This window comes from Podarcis pityusensis (genome assembly GCF_964106645.2).
Source record: "Podarcis pityusensis genome assembly, chromosome: 1".
In the NCBI taxonomy this organism is placed as follows: domain Eukaryota; kingdom Metazoa; phylum Chordata; class Lepidosauria; order Squamata; family Lacertidae; genus Podarcis; species Podarcis pityusensis.
This window is the reverse complement of record NC_138028.1, coordinates 132,018,791-132,046,638: the sequence shown is the minus strand read 5'-3', so window position 1 is coordinate 132,046,638 and position 27,848 is coordinate 132,018,791. Positions and strand designations below refer to the sequence as shown.

General features: G+C 42.2%; 1 protein-coding gene across 8 annotated transcripts in view; it reads right to left on the bottom strand.

Moving 5' to 3' along the window:
* The window catches only part of ADAM23 (ADAM metallopeptidase domain 23), a gene marked incomplete at its 3' end in the record, with an annotated part of 76,020 nt that overhangs the window by 6,966 nt on the left and 41,206 nt on the right, over positions 1 to 27,848 (bottom strand). Inside the window, exons 14-26 of one of the 8 annotated variants that reach the window (XM_081016593.1) lie at positions 26,097 to 26,148; positions 25,138 to 25,237; positions 24,233 to 24,304; positions 23,634 to 23,726; positions 21,806 to 21,886; positions 21,105 to 21,155; positions 18,652 to 18,715; positions 17,296 to 17,401; positions 16,357 to 16,476; positions 15,783 to 15,951; positions 12,023 to 12,134; positions 10,050 to 10,091; positions 1,690 to 1,780 (exon numbers count right to left, since the gene is read on the bottom strand). In XM_081016593.1, coding sequence (XP_080872719.1) covers positions 10,051 to 10,091; positions 12,023 to 12,134; positions 15,783 to 15,951; positions 16,357 to 16,476; positions 17,296 to 17,401; positions 18,652 to 18,715; positions 21,105 to 21,155; positions 21,806 to 21,886; positions 23,634 to 23,726; positions 24,233 to 24,304; positions 25,138 to 25,237; positions 26,097 to 26,148 — 1,061 coding nt within the window. Of the gene's footprint in view, positions 1 to 1,685; positions 1,781 to 5,950; positions 6,042 to 10,049; positions 10,092 to 12,022; positions 12,135 to 15,782; positions 15,952 to 16,356; positions 16,477 to 17,295; positions 17,402 to 18,651; positions 18,716 to 21,104; positions 21,156 to 21,805; positions 21,887 to 23,633; positions 23,727 to 24,232; positions 24,305 to 25,137; positions 25,238 to 26,096; positions 26,149 to 27,848 lie in introns of those variants that run through there. The other 7 variants (XM_081016590.1, XM_081016592.1, XM_081016588.1 and 4 more) reach the window with 7 other exon arrangements.

Sequence of the window (27,848 nt, the reverse complement as noted above, 5' to 3'; positions counted from 1 at the left end):
ATGATCTGTGCTGTCAGATACTGACAGCAAGAGCCATCTGGTAGGAAGGGTGTGCAAAGAGATAGAGAAGATGCTTCTAATACTACAAGAGAGGAAGCCATCTTGGTGTCTTGAAGATGCTGTTGGACTATTGCGTCACAGTAATCTTCACTTCTAATTACAACTGGTGAAATGTATTTATCTATTTACTTATTATACTGCCCTTCATCCATAGGGCGGTTCACATCTCACAGCATCTTAATGTTAGCAGTTATCTTATAAATGAAAGGGATGGTTCCCAAGTAAACTCTCTGAGAAAAAGGATTTCTCAAAAGAGTAACAGAGATTGCAAACAAATTTCCATAAACGAACTAGTCAGGCACTGACTAGTATGTATTAAATTTTTGTCATCTCAATGCCTTAGCAAATTTCAAAACCTTACAGTGGGGGAAGCTGTTGGGGGGTGGGAAGAGAAGGGAATATATAGTTTGAGTAGAAAGTGGCAGGGAAGGAGTTAGGTCTCAACCTTTCCCTTACCCAAAGCGGTTTTTCATCTTTTAAATGCATCTGTACATAACAAGAGTCTTCAACAGCAGAACTAGCATGATGGAGAATGCACGCCTATTGAGAACCCATCAGAACCATCTCCCTCCCTCCCCTCAAATGCTTTGTGTTACTTCTAGCAAGGTAACATGCACGACATGGCTTCACTGTGCTGAAAATTCCCTTGTGCTAGCAAGCAGCAGCTAAGCAGAAGCACTGAGGACAAAGAAACTTTCAAAAGACAAGGTCATGTCAAGTTGCTGCACTGATACCAACTGTTGCTTACAGGACAACAGCCATGCATTCTCCATATTTTCTAATTTTGCTCTAAAAATCAGTTCAGACAGCTAGGCTGATCATTCCATGCCTGCTGTGAACGCAGAGGGCAGGCTGCCAGCAGACTTGTAATGAGGCACCAACCTTCAGGGCTGTACTTTGCATGATTAAAGCAGCTCACTGCTTTACCACTGGAAGAGATCCCCTGAGAAGGTACAAATTCATACAATTTGTCAATCTGGTGTATATTTTTATATTCTAGTTCCTGGAAATCTGAGCATGTTCAGGCGCAGGTACATCTAGACTCTAGAATTCCTACCATAATGGGAAACTTCCTATAAGGTGTTTATAACAGCACAAGCAGATAGACAGTACAGAGGTACCTTGGTTAAAGAACAGCTTGGTTTATGAACAACTTGGATTAAGAATGCTGCAAACCCGGAAGTAGGTGTTTTGGTTTGTGAACTTTGCCTTGGACACAGAACATGTTCCGCTTACTGTTGAGTGTGTTCCATTTGTAAATTGAGTCCCCCGCTGCTATGGGGAAGCACGCCTTGGTTTAAGAACACTTTGGTTTAAGAACGGACTTCCGGAATGGATTAAGTTCGTAAACCAAGGTACCACTGTACTTTCCCCATTTTAAACCAGCATTCTGGCTCACATTCATTGAGGCCATTAATCTTAATCTACTGGTTTTGCCATTTTGACAACTTTGCATCCTGGTGACAACTTTGAGATTTTGTAACGCATATTTTAGCCCCTTCACTAAACACAGATTTATTACAGTAAAATATTACCGGAGATCTTGTAGCAGGAACTCAAAATTTAGTGATGTAAGCAGAAGAGAGATATGCCATAGCCACTGAAGAGAAGACATGCGGCATTGCTTACTTAAAGCCCCATCCTGTCCCCCCAAGGACAATAGCTGCTACCAGGATGGCACCAGCGATGGAGCCTATTATAAGATTGGTGGCGCTAGGACCTGTGACAAAGGATTATGGGAAGAAAGACATAAGAACCAACCACTTAATTAATTCACATCAAGGGAAATGTAATCAAGCAATTTTAAATAAGTGTGCTATTCAGTTACTTTAAACAAACATTGTCAAAAGGGCCAAACTTATTTAATCTCTCTCTTGCTCAAACATGAATACACAGAATAAACCCACTGAAATCAATGGATTTATTCCACTGGTTTTAATGGGCCAATTCCAAGTATGTTTTAGTTGGATACCATCCTGTTTGCATTTCCAAATTAATTCCTTACCAGAATATCTGCTGTTACTGAAACTCCCAACTCCAGTTCAAATGTATCCAAACTTATGACTTATTACTATTACATATACCTAACCGTGCTGCAACATTCAAATAGTAGAAGTCATAGGGTGTTTTTGCTGTTTTTTGCTTTGATAAGACAGTCAACCGTTTGAAAAAGCTTATATCCAATCTCTAACAGTGTTTGAATTACTTTCGGAGAAGAAGCAACCACAGAAGGGGAGCAAGCAGGGGCAACTAATGGGTCCAAGAGCCCTTTCTTTTCGACCCCTTCACTCTCCAGGTGCGTCGATGAGAGAATGTCACTGTTTATCAGAGTACATGAATTTTGTAAAGAACATTATGCTGTGAGATTAGTTTCAATACACCTGGTCCTAATAACAAAAGAGCACCACCCAGGGAACAAGGGAGAAAAAGCATATCTACATAGGGTTTAAGACTTTCTGTTTATATTGCTGTATGATCTAAAAATGTTTTTGTTTGCATGCTGCTGCTAAAAATTCACATTTAAACAGTAGCACCAGTATTTTAAAGAAAATGTAGGCTTTGCAACACCGAGAGGCCGAATATTGTCACCTGATCGAAATCAATTTGTGGAGCAAGCAACTGTTCACTTTAGTCCTGGTCCTAATGCCCAGGAGCAGGAAATTTATCCCTAGATCCCTTCCCCTCCTGGATACAGAGGGTTAGCACAGGAACATCTGATTTTATTACCTGTTGAGGGACAGGGAGTGGGGGCGGTGTGTATGAGCTGCTTGATATCAGTTTCCCCACAAAATATAACCGATGCTGTAAGAACGACACTGTCCAGTTGTCCATCTGTGCAAATATAGTGAGAGACATTCTACCTGCGTTACCTCCCCCTGCTAAATAGACCATGCCCGATGGCAATCTCTGCATAGAACCCCGTCACTTCACCAGACTCACCCTTGCTGCATTGGAGTGAGTTCCAGGAAGGCAGGTGGGAAAAAAAATCAAAGAACGTTCCAGGTGAAATATCTTCCTCACCTTCCCACAGGCTCATCCACCATCAGTTGCCCCGTGGGAAGGATTCCTGGAGGCCTCAGAGCCTGCTCTAGATGGACTCTTTCCCACCCCACCAACTGCCTTGTGGGAAGGACCCAACCAAGCAAATGGGCCAATAAGCCTACTCCATCTGGACTCTTCTACTCCATCACCCAAAAGGCCACCTGTCACCAACTGCCCTGTGGGAAAGGATGCTGCTAACTTTATATGTTGATATTGTTTATTGTGGTTTGAAAGAATTTATTTTGACGCTATTTGTAAATTCGTCTTGGAAGGATTTGTAACCTTCATTATAAATAAATAAGATAGTAGAGAAAAGGTTATGTTTTTATAACCTGTATTTTGTGATGCGTTTGGTGTTTCAGATATTCTGCAACTATACAAGGATTACTGACGCAAAAGCAGACCTCGTTTGTTGCCAAAAAACAAATCTTTGCCAAATGTGGCTATAAACAGAGGAGAAAGCAAACACTGTATAAAGCAAATACACTGGGCACCTCTGGGCACACATTCCAGAAATTATTAAGCAGACAAAAATTGCAGGCATAAAACATGTGGTGGACTCTAGAACTGAAGATTGCCTTCTGCCACCCAAGAATGGGAGTTTGCCTATAAGGAAATCAATGCTGATCACATAGCAACACTGTTCTGGAGAGATTGGACCTTGCCTTGGTAATCTATGCAGCAGTCACCAGTTAAGGCTGAAATGTGATGTGCATGGTACTGCCTTGAGGACAGTCTGAACTTCAGCTGGTACTGAATGCTGCTCTTTGGTTGCTGATGAGAGGAAGATGAGTGGAGCATCTGTATCAGCTGCACTGGTCACCCGTGCATTTTCAGACCCGACTCAAAATGCTGTCTTAAATCTTTAAAGCCCTCAATGTGTTTGGGACTGAGTTATCCGAAGGACCTTTTGCCCACACAAACTAATGTAATGCTGCTAAAAGGCATTCCTAGACCTCACCTACACTTCCACAGGCAATTCCACAGCCAACGCCCAAAGCTGGTCCTTTGGAGGAGTGCAGTCCCAGTCACGTCACTCCTCCTAGATCAGCCAGCTTCCCCACCTCTAGCCCCCCAGTCTTGTCTGGATTAAGCCTGGGTTATCACTCCAAAGGCAATTCCACAGCCTTCCTAGGAGTTGCCAGTGGAAATGAGGTGAGCTTGGGTTACTTTAGCATGCAAAATTTGTTTCTTTCTACCTGCTTTCTCTGCCTTTTTGCTTAATTTCCAAATCAAAGAAGACTTTGAAAAATTCAGATTGTTATAATCATTATTACCAGAAATGACTATGTGCATATTGAAGTAAGTTAATTTAAATACATACACAGGAGGAATGGTTCCTGTTGCCTCCCTTCCCTGCATTACTCAGCAAGGCTGGGGGGGGGGATATGCTCCAGAACTAAGGGCAGAGGGAACTTCTAGGATGGGGAAAACACCCCAAACTGGGCTTTGATAAATCAGTGGCTGCAAATCTTATAGGCGCCTACCTGGGAGTCCGGCTCAAATTAACAGGGCTCGCTTACGAGTAGACAATGTGTAGGATTCGCAGTTAAGGAAATCCATGCAATGTTGAGTTTCCTGTCCCCTTCTCCTCAAACCAGCCTCCTTCCTCTTGGGGGAAGCGTGGAGCAGATGGGAAACCTACTTTCTATGAACTTCCTTAACTCTATTTTTAATAATAATAATAATAATAATAATAATAATAATAATAATACAAACTCTACTGTCATTAATGTAAGACAAATGATAGAAAATCATGGATATACAAAACCAGTGTCCTTGAAACTTCCTGCCATTATATAACCTGAGGCTGATACACAGAGTGTGCAGATACATTTAAAAATTATTATAGAAATTATAGTAGCAAAATAACTTGTTGACCCTATTAAAAAAAGAGATTGTGTTTAAGGGAACAGTCAGCAAAATACAGGTGACTTGCTCACTGTTAAAAATGAAAAGAAACACAAAGAAATGAAAGGTTAAACCTGGTCTGTGATATATTTCCACAAAGAATACCAAATGGTTTTATCCCGTATCTATTTCTAATCCCATGGATGGATGGCATAAATGTCAATCAATGTGTTCATAACAGAAACTGATCTATCTCACTATAATATAGCAAATATCCATATAGTTTTAAAGCCCCAATCCATCTTTAGACACGTGTAACAGATGACTTCAGATAAACATCAAAAGACACCTCTAGCCAGGCCAGATGAGCTTTGTGGTACAGATGAGGCTACACATCCAGCAATAATATCTGTTTATCTGTTGGCTTTATGTGCAGAAGCCTGTTTTCATGTACAGATCTTCCCTACTGAATCAGAGCATAACATGGAACATGGAACACTATTGGTCTAGGCCTACTAAAAACCCTAGGGAAAGAAGAGTCAACAGTTATTAAAAGCTGGCTATTGTTCCCAAGCAATTCTACTTTCTTATTATTCAACTTGGATTGTTTACGTACTGTTACACTTAATTCCAATGGCAATAAACCAAATTTTATCAAATAGTCTTAAGTTGTCTATTAGAAAGCATTTGGCAATGACTAGTGTTTTTTTTTAAAAAAAATCTTTTTATATAATTTAGAGCATAGAAAACATGTAAACATCGAACTGCATTATATAAGATTCACATACATTGTTTTATGCCCCACATTGTCCCAGACAGGAGAGGGTTAAACACTGCATGAGCATATCACATGACACAGACATCCAAATCACATGACAAATACGGTCACCACAGAACACAAAGCTAATGGGATAGTACACAGAGGGCTCAGATGCGTACAGTTACCTCACACACTAGGCACCAAACATGAAACTCTTAGACTAAGAAATATGCTTACTCTATTCCCCACCCTGTGCCTCCAAAAATCACCCCCAGGGCCAGAATGGTCCCTGCCACTGCACCTATAAGTCTGTTAGTGGCCATGCTCACTGTATAGAGGGAAAAGGGAACACTTTTTAAAAAGCAAGTCATCATGTACACAGATGTCTGAAAAGAAGAATTTTAAATGGCACCCCAAAATGATAAAAAATACTTTCTTTCATTTGATTTTTACAGCCATTTAGAATTACGGAATTATCAGAGATTATATCTGCCTGAATGTGATGCACGTCACCTATTTAAAAGCTGCCTCTATTTTGTAACTGAGCAGTGCTTTGTAAATAATAGGTGTGATCCGTGCCCCCATGGGTGCAGCCACATGCGGGGGAATGGAGTTCTGTATTCTCCTTGCTTCCCCCCACCCAACCACCCAAGCTGGCGTTCAGCTCCATACACTGCAACACACTGGTCATTAAAAGAAAGAAAACCATTCATGTTCTATATATATTAAAGCAGCCATTCCTTTCCTTAACACGGTCTGGCATGTAGGGTTACTTGCTCTGAGAACAAGCGGTCAGGATTCTGGGGAAGAGGGGGATAGACTGTAAATGGGAGGTGTGTGCATGGGTCTCCTGTTGTAAAGAATGAACGGCAGATATGCATATCGCCAAAGGCCATTAAAGCTCTATGGCAATGCCCTCCATGGCTTGGGCCTCCCAGAATTTATAAATATTTTCTCAGCCTACACAATACAGTACCCATTTCCATTTTAAGAGGGGACACGATTTTTAAACCTTCACAAATAACGAAACTATTTTGTAACATCACAGGTATACTGCATACCGACCAATAAAGCCAAGCACACAAGAAATGCGTTGTTTACATTTATGAGTGTTTTAGAAACACGGCTGAAAATTCCTGGCGCTCTCTTACTATGGGCCGAATTTGTCCTTTGATTCCAGGTGTATTCTTCACTGCACCTTACGTTTCGTTATGCAAGGCGAAGCATCTTGACCAATTTTATGGGAAGTCAGCATTCCAAGTAGCAATGTTACTGGAAGATGTACCAAACTTGGGCATCATATAAACTTCACGGCTACCACTTTCTCTAAAGGTTTCTATGCATAGCTGTCAAGTGTCCCTTATTTGAAGGGACAGTCCCTTATTCCAGCGCCATGTCCCGCTGCTGTCCCTTATTGATGGATGTCCCTTAAATGTCCCTTAAATGATGTCCCTTAAATTTCAAAGGAAGCAGCTCCTCTCCCTCCCTCCCTGCCGGCCAGGGAGGAGGGAGGCTCCAACTGTGTTGCTTGGCTGTGTTGCTCACCCAATAAGAAGTCTAAGAACGACTGGGGGGTGGAGCTTGCATGCCTTGTGTGTGGCTAGTTAATGCAAGCTGAAGGGTTTTTTGAATGCTGGACGCCATTTTGTTGCAAGTGCTGCTGCAAACTTTGCAGTGCAAAGCCAGGCCGGGGAGCCATCTTAAGTTGAGGCTGCATAGGCCTTGTGGTGCATGTGATTCAGATTCTATTCAGTTGAACCTCTGGTTACAAAGTTGGTTGGACAGTGTTCTTGAAGCTACCAGCATGTTTGACCAGACTGCAGGACAGGAAGACTGGAGTGCCTAGAGCAGGTGAGGCTGCAAGTCCCTTATTTTGGCTGCTGGTCCCTTATTTTCAAGGCTGCTGGTCCCTTATTTTCAAATCTGTAAGTTGACAGCTATGTTTCTATGTTGTCATATTTCATTATAAGGCCTACTTATGATTGCAGGGAACAGCAAGGAAATGTTAGAGACAAATAAAAAGACCACTAGTTTATTTTTAACTTTTAATATATTTCCAAGTGGAAACAATGGAATTAATAGATGTTGCACTTATCTGAAGACACTTAATTACCTATTTAGCTCATTCTTAAAGAGAAGGAAGGTCTCAGCCCTGCTTTCTACCTTCCTCTACCGTCTCCAGAATCCAGCACAAATGAAATCAAATTTCTTATCTTTCCTACAAGCTACCCAGAAAACATTCTTCTTTAGCACACCAAGATTAGGGACATGACTTGGTCTATTTGGTCTATTACGTAACACCCAAATATGTAATTGTTTGGGGACAACAACTCTTGAAAAAGTAGGGCCAGGATTAAAGAACTGTATTACTAGTTTTTAGGGTCAGCGATGCTTTGAACTCTAGCAGCATTCCCTGTGTTGCATGCAATCATCTTTTGGTAGTGACCAAAGGTTCAAAAACCATTTATTATGTAGTGCAGGTCAAAACTCCCACTGACCACGCACAAGTCCTTAAGGATGTTCTTTGGACACCACCCTATAATTTTTCTTGACATTTATTCTTCTTCAAGAGTCCCAACTATTATATTGAATGTAGTTTATTTCTTTTTTTGAATAAATTCCTTCTATCTTTATCATGCTTAGAAATGCAATCATTATTCAGGCTTTGGTTTTTATCTCTGTGACTCATTACTTGTACTGATTATTTCATTCACAGAGATAGGAAGCCATTCCATGAAAGAATAAAACATTGTCTCTCATATTTTAAAGTTCAAATTGGGTTGGCTTGGTGTGTTTGAACTACAATTTAGAACAAAAACCATGGAACCTCCACACTAATACCTAATTTTGTAGTATTGGTTACAGACAACTACAGAAACAACTAGAAGGGTAAAGATTTTTTGAATTTAAATTGTGTTTTAGATAGAAGCTCTATTCTTAGATGAATTTGGGAAATATGGATATCTAATTACAAAATGTTGGCAAATTATCCTGATTTCACAGTTAAATTTGTTACCATAGCCCACTGAAAATTAGCTTTTCAGGAAAAATAGTTTAACTTTTATTATAATCCATTAGAGACATTCTGGCTAATTATATATTTCAGAGTTCAGTGTATTTATCTATATCTGAAACTGACACTGATTTTAGATCCTGGAATACAGAAAAATGAAAAAGCAACTGATGGATGATAAGTTCTGACAGAAATGCAATTATGCATCAGGAACAGAAGTTAATCAATTATCTTAACATAACTTACTGGTTTATATAACATCTGTAATAATTCAAAATGCATAAATATATGGTATTATAATTGATAAGACAATCTATCTATAAGACAAATCTAAAAAAACCCCCTACAAATCTGGTTTTTTTCTGATTTACATGGTTAAACACTTAACAGATACAGTACTTCTTTGAAGATCTTGTTAAGGTTTTGCTGAATGCTCACAATTTTAAAGATAGGGAGAGCAGAGAAAAATGTTATGTAATGAAAGAGTTTGATATTTTTGTCTGAATGTCGAATGCACTCTGATTTCAGAATATAATTTTATATGTTCACCTATTCATAAGTCCCAAATACAGCTAAACAGGTTTAAGGTTCTCATAACAGAATCCCTGTCACCTTAATCTTAAGCATGATTTCTAACCTATTTCTTTCAGAAAATATTTTTGTTTCATGAATGCTTTTAAATAAGTGACTGGTTGGCTATGAAGAAGTAAAATAAAAATTAGTGGCATATGCTGGAATGCTGCAGAATATAAATCAAAAGCAGATTATCTTTTCAGATCTAGGGCATTTTGATCCTTAGATAATGGACCATCATTGGGAATTTTTTCATTGGGATACAAGAAAAGTATGCAAGCAAGTATGGATATGCAAACAGAGTTTTGCTGCCCAATTATGCATTAGCACACCACACTGCCAAAGATAAAAGCTGCCTTTCAAACTGCTCTTCAGCATTGAGAACTGCTACAGTGAAATTGAGAATCAAAGTCCTGGCTTGTATGCACAATTCTCTGCCATGTACACAGCACATGTCTCTTCTTTGGACCCTGGTTTTAATTCTCTTCCTAATGCTACACAGCACACCTCCTCATATTGGTCCCATTCAATCTGACTGGCTCCTCCTCTCTCTCTATCAGGTCTCGATTAACCTGAATCTAGGATCTTGATTCATTTTGTATTCCGAGTTACAAATGCCCTTCTTTCTTATACATTCCCAAAGCATTTTCCAACCCATTTCTTTTATTATTATTATTATTATTATTATTATTATTATTATTATTATTTCTAAGAGGGTTTAGAAACAGGAATCAGGAAATAAAGACTCACCTCATAGCAGGAATGGCTCACTGAAAGTCTGCCAACGGTATCCTAAGGAGGAATAAAACTGGAAGATGGCAACTGCCCCTCCCACTAGAGAACAGAATCCCTAGGGATTGCACATTCTACATTGTTGGACCATCCATTTAGGAAGGTGGTAAGACTGGACAAAGAGATAGCTTTAACTTATCCTTCTTCCTATGTTGTGGCTCACTATTAGGAGGCCCTTGAAAAAGATCAGTGTAGAGATTTACAGTAAGCATGGGGTGCCAACTTCCCAAACTGAATGAGGTACCAAGCACTATTTCCAAATTTCTTCCTCTGGAAACTTTGCTTTAATATTTTACAAAACTTTTAAAAGTTTAATACAGTGGTACCTCGCAAGACGAATGCCTCGCAAGACAAAAAACTCGCTAGATGAAAGGGTTTTTTGTTTTTTGAGCTGCTTCGCAAGACGATTTTCCCTGTGGGCTTGCTTTGCAAGACGGAAACGTCTTGCAAGTTTGTTTCCTTTTTCTTAACACCGTTAATACAGTTGTGACTTGACTTCGAGGAGCAACTCATAGAACGCGGTGTGGTAGCCTTTTTTGAGGTTTTTAAAGACTTTGGTGATTTTTGAAGCTTTTCCAAAACTTTCCCGACACCGTGCTTCGCAAGATGAAAAAAATCACAAGACGACAAAACTCGCGGAACGAATTAATTTTGTCTTGCGAGGCACCACTGTATGCTGAATTACCACTAGGATCCAATGTTTATTTCTTTTGTTAAGAGAAACTGATAATGTTATAATAAAGTGCATGCACTGTAAATTCTGCATGCAGTGGTGTATCTACCATACTTTAATCAACTTCAAGTACTAATACAGATTTTCAAAATACTCACAACAACGAACAAACACAACCCAGTAAAAATATCCATACATTGAAAAACAGTAGCTTCTCTATTCTGGGCTATATTGTAAATAAAAAACGGCCTGCCAAATTCTAGAGGTTAAAAGATGGGAAATGTAAGAGGGTGCACTGACAATGAGAAAATTTAAAACCAATTTCCCAAAAAAAGTCAAGCTACGGCTGGTTCACTTTTTAATACTGGGTTTTAGGGATGCTATGGTTAATAGATTCAAAGGGCTTTTAAAAAACCCAAACTTTAAAGCCTGCTAAGCACGCAACAATAAAACAAAGATCTATTTTCAGCATGCAAAAAAATTAAGAATAATTAAAATTTGGAATATTTCTTGATGCTTTTGTTACTTTTCTTCAGCGATATAGTCTACAAAAAACTTTCAGGAAGTCATATGAAAGAAGGGACTCCATAGCATAACTGGGCAAAACATTTAAGGCGGCAGAGGGGTGGCCAACGTGGTGCCCTCCCAGCTCCCATCAGCCCAGCCACTATGACCAATGGCAAGGGATGGTGGAAGCTGTCGTGAAACAGAACTGCAACTTTGTTTGCTACTCCTGCTAAGTCCCCACAGTACTAAACAGGACTTAATTCTCAATAGACATGCGCAAGATTGTGTGGTAAATGGCATTAGATGTCCCCTAAGAATGTAAGCCTCCCCTATACCGAACTTAACTCTAATAGAGATTTGTAAAGGATTGAAGCATTCTTGTCATGGTTATAATATATCAAAAATAGAAATAACCAACAAACAAACCCCTTGCCATACTGGGATATAAGATTATCAATGGGTTTCAAATAGAATATATTACCTAGATCTACGTCATTAAACAGAAAAGGCAACAGCTAAAAAGTTTTCACAGTAGGTAATGATTTTCTGTGAGCACCTCTGGAACGCTACAGGTAAAAGCATAAATGCTTTTCACCTAGCATACCTAGCATAAATGCTATTTACCTAGAAACACACACACACACACACACACCCCTGCATTGTACATGGGCACTTTGCTCCAAATTTTCCTGCTCAAAAATGTACTTATATAAGAGTTGGGGGTGGGAAGAAAAACTGAAATTACACAAACCCTTTGGTCCATTTGGTTTCTCTGCTTCTTCTTTCCTTTTGGGGTCATGCATGCTACAATCTGTCCCTGCCCAGGTATAGTTACAAATGCAGGTGGCTTCATTGCTACATACCTGAAAGAAAAATCGTGTTACCACATAATAAAAAATAATCATATGCTTCGTTCGTCTGTTAAAGTTCCTAGGTAGAGTAAGTAGTCCTATTCAGGGGAAAATCCATTTATACTATCCATTTATACATTTATATTTTTGTGGGACATGGGTGGCGATGTGGGTTAAACCACAGAGCCTAGGACTTGCCAATCAGAAGGTCAGCGGTTCGAATCCCCACGATAGGGTGAGCTCCCGTTGCTCGGTCCCTGCTCCTGCCAGCCTAGCAGTTCGAAAGCACGTCAAAGGGCAAGTAGATAAATAGGTACCACTCTGGCGGGAAGGTAAACAGTGTTTCCGTGCGCTGCTCTGGTTCACCAGAAGTAGCTTAGTCCTGCTGGCCACATGACCTGGAAGCTGTACACCGGCTCCCTCGGCCAATAAAGCAAGATGAGCGTCACAACCCCAGAGTCGGTCACGACTGGACCTAATGGTCAGGGGTCCCTTTACCTTTACCATTTATACTTTAGAACTAGAAAAAAAGATGCTCTCAGATCTGCATGCTGCTCTACTGATCGCAGGAGAACTTGATCTGCATACACATTCCTTTAAGCATGTTCACTAATGTAAGAAGAGTTTTGTGCAGAAGCTGGTTCAGTGTGTGCTTTGAAGCACTCACACTGACATGCTATTACTGCATTTCAGCATAAACGGAAACTGAAACATTGCTCACTTGCTGTGAAGGCTCCTTTTGCTAGAGGCTACAGTGGGTTAGGGACGCGGGTGGCGCTGTGGGTTAAACCACAGAGCCTAGGGCTTGCCGATCAGAAGGTCGGCGGTTCAAATCCCCGCCATGGGGTGAGCTCCCGTTGCTCGGTCCCTGCTCCTGCCAACCTAGCAGTTCAAAAGCACGTCAAAGTGCAAGTAGATAAATAGGTACCGCTCCGGCGGGAAGGTAAACGGCGTTTCCGTGCGCTGCTCTGGTTTGCCAGAAGCGGCTTAGCCATGCTGGCCACATGACCCAGAAGCTGTACGCCGGCTCCCTCAGCCAATAAAGCGAGATGAGCGCCGCAACCCCAGAGTCGGCCACGACTGGACCTAATGGTCAGGGGCCCCTTTACCTTTACTTACAGTGGGTTAACTCTCCCCCCCCCCTTGTCCAGAACAAATAGTGACACATGATCAAACTCTGACAAACCAGCCAGCTCCTCCCTACTTCCAGTCTCATGAGCAAGCAAGAGAGAGCATTAGCGGAGGCAAAGAAACAAAGGCGCACATGACACAAACCTGTCACGTCAAAATTAGCAGAAAACGACTGTACAGACTTCTACATAAATGTGTTTCAGATGCCCAAAGGAAATGGGTGAGGCTGGATGCCTCTGGCACACCCAGCCGAAGGAACCTTTACAGAAAGTGACCCGTGTTCCATTCCATGGGTGGGATGCAGGAGACACCCAGACTACCGCGGGACTTCCCTTCCTTCTACTCTTAAGTAAAGCTTCACCATTTGGCTAGAGGGGTCAGAAGGGGATCAGAAGTTTGCCAACCTCGGGGATCTTTGCAATCTCCCATGTGCTTAACCTCTGGAACACTCTACTGGGTATAGGATTTCCTCTGTTAGAGAACAGTCTACAACAGTCACCTGAAAGGTGGTTTTCATTGACATATGCCCATGAGATGGGCTATGCTGCCACCTCATGCCCAAAGGCAGGAAATGCAACAGCTGGGGACAGAGAACGAAGACTGAACAACATGGGGACAGACACCTTTCAGGTGAATACAATGGACCATTTTCTATGGTGTCTGTCCATCAGATGGAATACACTCAAGCAGTCCCAAGATAAGCATAGGTGAAGAAAAACACATGCAGCTCTGTGGAACCACCTGCTGCAACACACATCTCCTAAAAGAAGCACCAGCAGATGCAGACATGTCAAGCTTGTAATGAGCTTGGGATTTAGAGAAGCAACAAAAAAGAAACAAAGGCACTTGGAGAAGATCAAGCTGCATCTCTACAAATGTCCAAAACAGAAGCATTAGATGCAAAGGCATCCACAGTGAAAGCAGAGTGGCCTGAGACTGCTGTGATATTAGACTGCACCAGCAGTTTAAGTGAGTCACTTCAAGCAGGCAAAGCAGGCCCACAGTCAACTGGCCAGAGTGGACAATGAAAACTTATTTCTTGGAGTTCATGGATAGAGAGATGCAAACACTCTCTCTGACTGCTGGAAGTCCTTTGTACAATTCAAGCCAGGGGTGTAGGAAGGGGGGTACGGAGGGTGCGGTCTGCCCTGGGTGTCATCCCTAATGGGGTGACAAAATGGCACACCATGAGGGGCAGCACTACAGCACTACGTCTCTCCTGGGAGTGACGCAGTGCCTCGGGACGTGCGCTGCCCAAAATGGCAGAGTGGGGCTTGTGTCCGCCAGTTAGATTCAGTGGGCAGCTCGCCGCGGTGCCCCCCTGGACGGATCGCCACCCTGCCTCTGTGGGCAGATCGCCCGGCCCCCGCTGCTGCGGGTGCTGGAGCAGCTAGCTACACCCCTGATTCAAGCATTTCTCAAGTGCCTATCAAACATCCAAGGCCAAACTTTCTCAAGAGGGTGGACTGGATTGGGACGAAAGGATGGTAGCACGATGTCCTGAAAGCTATAATGTACCTGCCGAATGGACACAGAAGAAGCTAAAATAATCTTTGAGGCACACAAGGCAATGAAAGCCTTCCAGGTACTTTGACTGATCTGTTTTGTGGAAGAATGCAGGATGCGATGCCATGAAGGTATCAATAGCCTGAGTTTCAGGCACTGCTGTCCAAACACCATTCTTCTACATTCACCCACTTCAGATCCAGATACCACATGGGACGCTGGATCAGCAAACCCAAGCAAAGAGGAAGCGGTCATGGTGGCTCCATTCGGAGCCTGAGTAGGTCTAAAAACCAGGGCCAACATGGCCCATCAAGGCATAAAGGAGACTCTTGGCCAAGGACTCGCATTCACCACTCTCATCTGGAAATGAGAGAAGAGCTGGAGAATTGAGTGTTGTAAGGAGTTGCAAACAGATCCAGTTGAAGCAGTCCAAAATGCCTGTCAGGGACTGGCTGGAAGAGTGGTGAGAGCCATCCATTTTAAAAGAGGATTAGACAAATTCATAGATGATACGCCAATCATTGTCTATTAGTCATCATGGCTATGTTCTACCTCCAGTATCAAAGGCTGTTTGCTTCTGAATACCTTACGCTGGGGAACGTGAGTGAGAGAGTGCTATTGTGCTCATTTGCAGACTGAAAGCTTCCTGTAGGCAGCTGGTTAGTTAAAGACAACAGACAGCTGAATGAGAAAGGCCTAATCCTGCAGCACTCAGTCCTTAAATGAAATTAAAATTGTGGCCTTTATTTTCCAGATCTCCAGCAAGTTGTTCTGCTCTAGGTGCAACTGGAAAAAACAACCCAGTTCACAGAACGCACCTGCTGGAATATCAGCCAGCATTTCTGAAGGTAAACAAAACTAAGTACTGAGCGGAAAGAGCAATATCTCTTTCTCAGTGTCCAGTGTGAAGACACATATAGGTTAATGGTGAGAAACACTACAAAATTGTTTTTTTATTGAACTAGGAATATGGACTAATCTTAGCTGGACTAGGAAAGTGGGCAAAACTTAGTTTGGACTTACCCCATGTCCAGAACAAACTTTTCCATTAGCACCAATAGGGCAGCTGCTTATATTCAGAGACTGGATAGACAGACACCTTCTGTCCATACACATCATCTGAGGACCACACGGAGCTCCATCTTCAACATATCCTAAATCTGTATCATCATCTAGAAGTACGTGGGCACAACTGGAAGAAGAAGTTTTTTTTATGCTCTTAGCATGACTGAAAAGTTTATAAAGCAAGCAAATGTAAATAGCTCACGGATCTCAAAATACTCTGAGAAGCAAGTACTATATTGACTACACTGAAGTCAATAGTAAAACTTTGAATTATTTCAATGAGGCAGCAAGAACAAAAGCAGGTAAGTTTTAGAAACATTGATATTAAAAATTGGTATCTAGAAGGCAATGATACCAATACTCAAAAGAGAATGTTTGGGGCATGTACTATGGAAATGTAAACTAAACTTAAGTTCTATGAAACAAAACTTTGGTTGTAGTTCTTGAGAAGTTAACTTCCAAAATATACCTTAATTATTCAGCTGAAAGTGCTAAAAATGCATTAATACACCTTGTATATGACACTACTCACCTGCAATTCACTACTACACCTTGGTGGAAAAAAGAAGTTGGGATGATTTCTCCCTGAAGGTGACCAATTCGTGGAACTCCATCAAGATTTGCACAAAGTAATAACCCACAGAACACATCACTGTAAAATAAAATAAAAACATACTACATTACCGACCTATTTTGTAAAATGGAAATTGTTCCCAAGTGCAGTTGAATCCTGCTGAAGCTGAGATTGCAATCAGGACTGATCAGCCAATGGTCAGTGGGACAGACTACACTTTTAGAGTTCTTGGTCAGGAACTTGAGAGCAACAGATCCCTGCCAAAAGCAAGGGGGAAATCAGCTGATGGACACTGACTGTAATCCCCACTGATATAGGCTGAAGGAATCTTCCTTTGCAGTAACCCCTTGAGCCTAAGCCAAGCTGCAAAGAAATGAAAAAAATATTTCATTTGAAGCTGGGCCACCTGATGTTATGGTGTTGTTGGACAGGTGGGTTACCCTGCCTAACTGCCAAAGTGGCCTGTAGATGGTGGGTTAGCTGAGGACCCGACTCACCAGCCAGATCCTATTCTCCACCCTTTATGGAATATGCATCTATTCAGATTACATAATGTAAAAGAATTTTAAAAGGAGATCACAGCATAGTAGAGAGTAGTGACACAAAGCAGGTCAAAGTGTTTCTAAGCAATGAAAATAACTAAAAGACAATATGAGCTCTGCATCAGATGGAGGAATGGGCTGTGAAATTCAGGACCCTGCTGAGCACAACAGACAGTGCCTTGTATCCTAAATGTGTTTAAATTCTCTACAGAAACTTTTATTGCATATTTATTGAACTTATATCTCACCCTTCCTCCTAAAGGAACTCAGGCAGGTTTCTTATTTCAGAAAAACAAAACATTAATTGGAATTTCTAACCACGACGTTTATATTCATTCTAAAAGGTTAAACTTACTGCTTGTTGCATGGAATCCATTTCTCTCCATCCTTTCCACAGTTTCCCTTTTTCGTGCCTTCTGTGTTTAGCTTCTCGTAACAGTGTTTATGAGATCCTGAAGCCTCTATGGAAGAAAAAGTTAAAGTAATTTCTACTAACATACCCAGGCAAGCAAAATTTTCTTCTGTTAAAAAGCAGCCAAGAGAATAGGAACTGCTGAGGTTGCTAGCATTACTTTTTAAAGGTGAATGTCCTAAATGCTTTGCATGTTACAAACGTAACGTGTGTGTCTGAAAATCGCTTTCTGAATCACGTACTTGATAAAAATAAATAAATACATGCACCAGAAACTTGGAGGTTATTTTTTTACCACCACATAGTGGAAAGCATGTGATGCATAGTGACGGTACATTGAAAGTTTATTAAATTACATTGTGAAAAATGAGTAAGAAGAAAGATCCTAAGGTTAAGTTAAGAAAGTTACAGAAATAAAACTTGCCCTCTTCCTTACTCCAAGATAAGCTTCTTGGGCGGAGGAAGGTCAAGGGAGCGTCCTGAAAAACGTAGAATGGGACACTGGGCTGCTGCAGAAGTGGAGAATCACAAAAAAATGGGTTTAGAGCCTAAGATTATTTGAGGAAGTTTATGAAGGGAAACTTTTTCCTACTGTCTTCTCCTGCTAACAGCTCAAGTACTGCACCCAACATTATTCAGGTGGGTCTCTTGGCTCCAAACAGAGTGGCTTTTGAGAGGACTCCAGAGAAAGGAGGAGGCAGCAGACTTCCCTCTATTTAACTTTTCTTAGGACAGGAAAGGCCTGTCTCTCATATATATGGAATGTGGCCATAAGTACCATGATGGCTCTAGAATGCAGATGGAGACAGGCCTTTCCTGTCCTAAGAAAACTTAAATAGAGGAAAGGAAGGACAGATCCTGAAGCTGAGGCTCCAATACTTTGGCCACCTCGTGAGAAGAGAAGACTCCCTGGAAAAGACCCTGGGTGTTGGGAAAGATTGAGGACACAAGGAGAAGGGGATGACAGAGGAAGAGATAGTTGGACAGTGTTCTCGAAGCTACAAACATGAGTCTGACCAAACTGCGGGAGGCAGTGGAAGACAGGAGTGCCTGGCATGCTCTGGTCCAGGGGGTCACGAAGAGTCGGACACGACTAAACAACAAGAAGTGTGTGTGTGTGTGTGTGTGTGTGTGTGTGTGTATGCATGTGTATTAAAAACTACAAAAATTACTTTTCTGAACATTACCTTTTATTACTGAAAAGCACAATTTTAATTGAAAAATTATACCAAAGGGAAAAGCAGGCAGCAAAAACAAGAAATAATTGCATCTGAATACAGCATACTTAAATCAACCTACTCGCTCCCCAGATGTATTTGCACTGATTATCTCTCGTCTTGCATTCTCCATTGTAGCAACGACCCTAAATAGAAACAAACTGCAATTAATATACATTTTGTCTTTCAGACAGGGACAAGAAAAAGCTGACCTATTTTATCAGCAACAGACATACTTTTTTTTCCTTTTCCCCTTTTTCAACGCTGCTCTGTTACCAAAGGGAACGCTCGGAGCAGTTTCCTGGGTCAGTCTCTTTAGGAAACATAAATTAATACTGCTCCGTATTCCATGTAGGAGATTCCTGCATTGCAGTGGGCTGAGACGGGATGCCCCCCAGGGCCCCTTCCAAACCCTACAATTTGATGGTTCCCAGTGGGAGAGCCGCTTCTTCAGAGTAAAGGTAAAGGTAAAGGGACCCCTGACCATTAGGTCCAGTCGTGACCGACTCTGGGGTTGTGGCGCTCATCTAGCTTTACTGGCCGAGGGAGCTGGCGTTTGTCTGCAGACAGCTTCCGGGTCATGTGGCCAGCATGACTAAGCCGCTTCTGGCGAACCAGAGCAGCGCACGGAAATGCCCTTTACCTTCCCGCTGGAGCGGTACCTATTTATCTACTTGAACTTTCATATGCTTTCGAACTGCTAGGCTGGCAGGAGCAGGGACCGAGCAATGGGAGCTCACCCCGTCACAGGGATTCGAACCGCCAACCTTCTGATCGGCAAGTCCTAGGCTCTGTGGTTTAACCCACAGCACTATAAAATCTTAACATTGGATTGTTTCCCCATTGACAGATGCTGCACAGATACCAGTATCCAACAACCTCAGAATGGTCATGTTGCTATTGTCTAACGTTTATAAGTTATGAGGGATTCGAAGGGCAGGGAGAGAATGTTGCGAGAGAGATCATTCCAGGCGTAATGAAGCACACCTAGAAGACACTGAGTGCAGGTTAGAATCTGATTCCTTAAATGCTGAGGGTGGGTTACCGTATTTTTCGCTCTATAGGATGCACCTGACCATAGGACCCACCTTGTTTTAGAGGGGGAGAACAAGAAAAAAAATTCTCCCCCTCTCTGCGCAGCGCCCCTTCAGCGAAGCGGCAGGAGAAACGGAGCCCTTTCCATTTCTCCTCCCGCTTAGCTGAAGGGGTGCTGCGCCTTAGCTGAAGGGGCACCTACCCTTCAGCGAAAGGAACCTGAAGCCTCTGGAGGTTTCAGGCCTGGAGAGTGAGAGGGGTTGGTGCGCACCGACCCTTCTCGCTCTCCAGGCTTCAGCGAAAGCAACGCAAAGCCTCTGGAGCGCAGTGGGAGCGCTCCCACTGCACTTCGGAGGCTTCGCGTTGCTATCGCTGAAGCCAAAGAGCCTGCATTCACTCCATAAGATGCACACACATTCCCCCTTAATTTTTGGAGGGGAAAATGTGCGTCTTATAGAGCGAAAAATACAGTATATATGCAGGCTGAGCGCTGGATAATACTATTGCAGGGGTGGCCAAACTGTTTCAGCCCAAGAGCCATGTGCTCAGGACTGTCTAACTCTTTAAGGCCCATAGGTCAGCTGTGGGCATTGCAAAACTGGCCAACACACACTGCCTTGTACACTCATACAGAACACACACATTCAGAAACATACGCACAGGCAGGGGGGCAGACACACACAGAGAGATTGGCAATGCACACACTCAAGGCAGTCTGCCCCCCTACCGTTCTGCTTTCTATCCCAGAGGAAAGCCCTCCCACTCACCTTGCAAAGCAGCTTCTTCTACCTGTGCCTTGGAGCCTGGCAAAATGGTGCTGGAGATCAGGAAACAGAGAGGAGTGCTCCTTCCTGTTTTCTGAGCCACAAAACCTTGCAGTGGCACCACAACTGCGGGAGACGGTTAGTGGAGGACTTCACAAGGTGGCAAAGGTGCAAGGTGGCAGAGGTGGCTGAGTTTTAGAAGGCCCTTCATAATAGCTCTACAGCAGAGATGTCACAACACCACAACAGCAACACCCAGTTATTTTAAATTGCCCAATTGTTAGGGGTACTGAGGGGTCAAAATAATTTTAAGGGAGTCAGCTCCAACTCACAACTTAGCCATCAGGGGCAACCATTAAGAAAATGAACAGGACGAGTTAATGAACAGCATGAATTTTACATGTACTCTTTATCTAAAGACTTTGTAGTTTGAGTTTTCTTCTTTAATAATGAAAATAATAATTTATTTATATACCACCCATCTGACTGGGTTGCCCCTGCTACTCTGGCTGGCTTGCAATAAATTAAAACATCAAACACAGCAAAACATAAAACATTAAAAACTTCCCTTTTTAAAAAAACCATAAAGCGGCTAGAAGCCTCACAACAATTAAGACAACATAAAAACAATAAATGAAGCAAATAGCAAATAGTAAATAAAAAGACCAAGAGATAAAAAAATATAGCCTGGCAAAAAATAAATATTCTGTACTATATATTTTAAAGACTTACTTACCTGATTTGCATCACAAGCAAACCCATCTTGCTTATGAAGATTTGGTGGGCACTGAAGGATGAAAGGGATCATTTAATTAAAAAGGTTTGAATTATAAGACAACACATTTGGTATATAGGCAGACAAAAGCATACCAAGAGAGAGCAATTAAACAAAATGTTATGAATACTGAGGTTGGCTGCAACATTTGGTTGCTTAATTGGTTAGATTAAATGGATTGAAAAGGCACCCATGATTAACTAGGCAGCAGATTTTTAAAATGCTTAATTATCTTTAGCATGAGTATAAACTATAAAACTGCACATATCATTTTTGAAGCATCTGCCCTCTCTTTCGCACAAAAATGAATGCATCTTTTAAAATAATACCTGTTACATCAGAGAAAAATGGGGGTAAGCATGTCTGTGCATCTTTAATTGATTAATTATCTTACAATTAATTGCCCTGACATTTCTTTATTTGATAATTCACTGAGCACACACACACACGAGCAAAGATGTACAAAGATGCCTGAGTTTCCTTTTAGGAAAACACAATTCAGGCTAGGTTTTAGGAATGCACAATAATAAATTAGATAATAATAAATTAATCTTCTCCACATCTCCCTCTCGCTGAAAGAATCTTACAGTCCTCATGAAAATAATAATAATAATGATTTCACTGTTTTACAAGGTAGTATGGAAAGCATCTAACTTAATTACCTGGCCAGAGTCTCCAGGACAGATCTCTGTAATATCACACTCATTCACTGGAGAGCGACATACGAAGCCTCGGGGAAAGAACTGGAAGTCAGAAGATTTTTTATTGATAACTAAGATGGCTTAAATAAAAATCACTCCAAGCATGCATAGCTTTTCTTTAATGAGTAGGAATAATGATTAAATACAGGAATGCGTTTTTTACCCCACTGGTGAGAAGGCAAATTGATTCAGGGTGGGGTGGGAGAGAGGTGTTGATTTTGACTGGAAAAGTGACAAGAAAGGAAGAGATTAAGCAGCCCCTCTCGGCTTCACTCCTCTGCTCTCAATGACAGCCTCCGTGGCTGTTTCTGTGTAAAGAAGTCAGGGGCAGTTTAGCAGCCAGCAACAGTTAGATTTAGCTCATTGCAGCTGCTGGGAGTTCACGACCAGGAGCTCGTGAACAGGGGTGTTTGCGAGGGCATTTAGCAGAGAGTTTCGGGGGCGGGCGGTCTCATAGTGTTCACAAGACCAAAAGACATGGAGGCTGAGAGAGCTGCCATGTTTGTCTTCCTGCTGGAGAACGTGCAAAAGTACACTTGTAGCAAGTGCAAACTGGCTGTCTTGATGGAAGAGAAGGTACAGTAGCTTGAGGGCTGCTTAGCCACACTTCAAACCACTGGACAAGATGCAGAGTTTCTCAATAGAGCTGAGTGGACTGTGCTGGAGCAGCAACACAGGAGGGGTGCCCCTAGGAGAAAAACCGCCCATTGCAAGAGACACACAGAGGGCCCATTGCAAGAGACATTCCCTGTGAATCACAGAAACAGGACTGTCAGGAAGCAGCGCTGTGTCATTGGAGCTGCAAAAATTGATTCTATGCTCTCATCTCAGACACCGATCCTGGGCCTGAGTGGCTGTGAAGGGTACAGTGCCCAGAGTGATTCCTGCCATCCCCCAGAGGAGGAAGAGACAGGGGGTGGACTTGGAGGAGTCATTTTTCATTCTGCCTTCTGTCTGCCACCCAATAGCATTTCTTCACCTTCTCCATGCAGACTACCTACCACTTGTTCTTCCTCTTGCTCCAAACATAGCCGAATCAACCTTTATTATTATTTTTAACCTCTCTTGCAAGGCTCAGCTCATTATGAGCTTTGGCCCACCTGACAGCCTGCAACTGTTGACTATTTGTGTATACTCCTCCTTTGTGACTTCCCCTTTCTTCCATTTCTAATAATGCCCTTCTTAAATCTCAGTTCGTATCTCTAAGCTCCTTATGCGGCCACACTGGTTTCTTTAGATGCCTCCCACTTTTCTTTCTTGTTGGAACTGTCTGCATTTAGGCCTTCGAAATTCCACCTTTAAGAAACTCCCATCCATCTTGGACTCCCTTCTCTTTGAGTATTTCTGACCATGGAATCTCACTTTTAAGCTTTTTGGCGTTCTTAAAGTCCAGAACGCACATCTGACTACACTCAGCTTTCTCTTCCCTCTGTATCTTGAAACCAGGAGAAGAGCAATTAATGTTTTTTGTGTTACTAATAACAAAGAACAGGAAAGCAGAATAAGAGCATTTGTAGTATTCTGTCAGTGTATACTTTTATACAACAGAGGTGTCCAATGTAAAGAGCTTTGAGAGAACATTGTAAACATAATTTATCAGATGCTTCACTATCATTGCTTATGATATGTAGTTATCAATTCACTGTATACTGATGTTTTATCATGGTATCAGCTACTGAGCCCCATTAAAAGTCTCTTAAATTAGCTTCGGCCAATTGCAGCACATAGAGAGGGCGGTTTAGCCCATATTTCTAGCAAAGGTAAAAAAGTTTTAAAAAAACAAACTCACAAGACAGGAGGTTTCATTACAACATGGACCATTACTGCAATGAGCTCCATTAGAAAGTGAGCATTTCTTACAGCACAGATCTGCTTTGCAATCCTGCGGAAAACACATTCTGATCAATCAATCAATACTAAAAATCAAAGTTAGCTACCTCAAACAATCATACAAACAATTCAATCATGTATTGACTAAAATGATAAATTGACAGTGTTCATATATGGTTGCACCATAAAACTACGCCGCGATCCAGTGCAAGGAATCTTATATACTAAAGTAAGAATAAAGAAGAAAATAACTATAATAATTAACTTTAATGAATACGTTTTATTTAGGATTCTGGATTCAAATGGTCCGATTAAGGTGAACAACTCAAGGTTTTAAACAACATGGAGCTTAAAAATTCTTTTATGAATTTCTCACTGAAAGAATCATTTCCTTTTTATAAGGGTCCACTGACTGAATTATTTTGCTACAGTAGTTAAAATATACACCATGAGCCTCATGGTTAAGCAAGCATTATCTGAGCTTTCATTTTAAGGGACACTTCATCTTATGGATAGGAAGGATAAAATAACTGGGTATATGTGTATAAAAAATGGTACCGTTTGGAAACCACAATCACAATCTTCTCCTGGTTCCACATACCCATTTCCACATTCAGTGGTGTCAAACAACTGAAAAACACAAATACACAAAGCACTATTATTTAAAAGATCACAACTGTTTATCATTAAATGATTCAGGTGCATACTGAATTATTCTGTGAACTGCCCTGAGACCTCAGGGTATAGGGCAGTATCTAAATTCAATCCATCAATATAAAAAATATTTTTTTTTGCACCTGCATGACTGCACACGTCCACTATAAACCAGCATGGTGACAAAGCTCCACCAGACCTCTGGTGGAGATGCAGACCCCCCAGCTCCAGCATTTCAGTGACAAATGTATTCAAATTAAATAAGACGCCAGTGGAGGGCGAGCTCCTTGTTGTTGTTCAGTCGCTTAGTCGTGTCCGACTCTTTGTGACCCCCCTGGACCAGAGCACGCCAGGCACTCCTGTCTTCCACTGCCTCCCGCAGTTTGGTCAAACTCATGCTGGTAGCTTTGAGAACACTGTCCAACCATCTCGTCCTCTGTCCTCCCCTTCTCCTTGTGCCCTCCATCTTTCCCAACATCAGGGTCTTTTCCAGGGAGTCTTCTGTTCTCATGAGGTGGCCAAAGTATTGGAGCCTCAGCTTCAGGGTCTGTCCTTCCAGGGAGCACTCAGGGCTGATTTCCTTCAGAATGGAGAGGTTTGATCTTCTTGCAGTCCATGGGACTCTCAAGAGTCTCCTTCAGCACCATAATTCAAAAGCATCAATTCTTCAGCGATCAGCCTTCTTTATGGGCCAGCTTTCACTCCTTAACCCTTTCGTAACCATGTAAAATTGCTCCCATCCCTAAGCCACTTTTCTCCCCAAAGGGATAAATTATGCTGGGATCCAGTTCCACCCTAAATCAATGTACCTTTGTTGGCTTGTTGAAAAGACAGGAACCTCCCCCTCGGAGCAAAAAATCTTTGTATTCTGCAATGCTGCACCTTGAGAATTTTCTGGGGTGGTAGACACTGAAAGGCCAAAAAAAATAAAAAATGAATGAGGAAAATGCTTCACAGTGAATAATTTACTGGACAAACACTAGATAAACCACATTCTTTGCTTGCTTGCTGACTGTTGTGTGTTTAGGGAGAAACAAACCACAATCTCAGTTGGGATGACATGGTACTCCCAGGTTCTTAGTCTGCTGCTCATGCTAGGATATCAGCAAAGTGGGAATGACTGAGTAGGATGCACTAGTTTGCTGTTCACTGATGTTAAGTCATGGTTAATAATAATAATAATAATAATAATAATAATAATAATTTTTATTTATACCCTGCCCTCCCCAGCCAAGGCCGGGCTCAGGGCGGCTAACAAGCAATAATAAAAACAAATTGAATGAATACAACTTAAAAACAAAACTAAATACAACATTAAAATGTTGAAACCTCATCGCAGAAGGAGAAAGGAAAAGAAAAAAGAAAGAGAGGGAGGGAATCAAATTGGCTCCAAGCCAAAGGCCAGGCGGAACAACTCTGTCTTACAGGCCCTGCGGAAAGAAATCAGATCCTGCAGGGCCCTGGTCTCATGAGACAGAGCGTTCCATCAGGCCGGAGCCAGTGTTGAAAAGGCCCTGGCTCTGGTTGAAGCTAATCTAACTTCCTTAGGGCCCGGGACCTCTAGGGTGTTGCTATTTATGGACCTTGAGGCTCTCCATGGGGCATACCGGGAGAGGCGGTCCCGTTTATGTCTTACCAAGCCCTGTAAATAATTCTTGCTATGCTGCATGCAGCCCAGAAACGAGTCTAAACATAGACTGCTTATTTTAGTTCTGAAAAACCGGGGGGGAAACAAAATCTGTAACAGGTACCAATTATTACAACTCACCCTGTTTCCTCCATGATGCATCCACCCCAGGATTCTGTGCACTCACATCCTTCTGAAACAAAATGAAAAATGCAAAACCAAGAATGAAAGTAGTTAAAAATATATATGAGTAATAAAAAATAAACCCTTCGCGTAAAAGAGAGGAGGGTGGTTAAGAAGCATTTCCGCTCCCGTATCTGTCTGAAGTGTTGAATACAGCACGCACTGCATGACCAAATAAAGATATGATTTAGGATAAAGTACCCCTAGTAGAAAATACAGTGGTGCCCCGCAAGACGAATGCCTCGCAAGACGAAAAACTCGCTAGACGAAAGAGTTTTCCGTTTTTTGAGTCGTTCCGCAAGACGAATTTCCCTATGGGCTTGCTTCGCATGACGAAACGTCTTGCGAGTTCTTGCGAGTTTGTTTCCTTTTTCTTAAAGCCGCTAAGCCGTTAATAGCCGCTAAGCCGTTAATAGCCGCTAAGCCACTAATAGCCGCTAAGCCGCTAATAGCCGTGCTTCGCAAGATGAAAAAACCGCAAGACGAAGAGACTCGCGGAATGGATTAATTTCGTCTTGCGAGGCACCACTGTAGCTGCTGTTTTCCATTAGAGGTTCATTAACAAAATCCAGCAGAGATCATTTCTTTTCTAGTCTCTATCGTTCCTTTGCCAGCTTGAATGCAGTTTGAGCTCTCTACCCTCTGAGTGTACGCTCAAGTTTTATGTGTCAGTTAAAGGCCAGTGCCCACATTTGCATGTCACAGTAAATGGTAGTTTATCACAACATGAATGAGCAAGAGTAAGCCACGGCAAGCCTCAACCAAGGACATATGTTAGTTGATTTACATTCATTTAATATTTGTATTCCACTTTTCAAACAACAAAGGCTTAGCTCAAAGCGGCTTGCAATAATCATGATACCATTAAAGAACAACCAACCCTGCAATCACTGTAACATCAAACACAACAGCATATGAAACAAACAAGTTCATCAAAATAATAAAGTCAATAAAGTCATAGCATCTCCTTACTCCATAACAACAAAAAATTAATTAGCAGCTGGTTATAAAATGCATTGTTTTACAACACCGCAATAGGTGGAAGCCTCATTTGCTACACGAATGGTCATTCCAGAACCTTTAATATGAACTTTATGTGTTGAACAGAGTTGCACAAGTAAAAAGTCTGCTTGCGCAAGGTGCCTCCATCTGATTTTGGTTGATCTCCTTCCCCTCTGCACCACACCTCAGCAAACTACATCCCAGGCGTTTGCATAGAGTCCAACAAACCCCAGAAGAGGATTCGTACTGCAACGGCAAGGAAAGGACAGAACAGCTGTTGCGGCCCAAACCTTTATTTATACACAGAGGTTGGTAAACTAAGGCCCACGGGCCGGATATGGCCCACCACGCTCGTTAATCTGGCCTGCAAACCTTGCAGACCCTGCCGCCCGCTCAGTCAGTCTCCGCACTAAACAGGCATGGAGGCCTCGCCGCGCGGAGACTGACTTCTGCAGCATGGCATGGCTTCTGATTGGCTGCAGGAAGCTCCTGCAGCCAATCAGAAGCTGCGGACGCCTCTGGGTACCACCCCTTCCTTCCTGCTGAGGTGGCCAAGTGGAAGGAAGAGGCAGCGGCGCAGAAGCGCTGCGCCCCGCCGAGACAGAGGACGCTGATGCTGCCGAAGACGAGGCGGCGTTGGCGTCTGCAGCGTGAGTGGCATCAGCGGGGGGGGGGGGCTTTTGGGAGGGGGTGGGTCCGGCCCCCCAC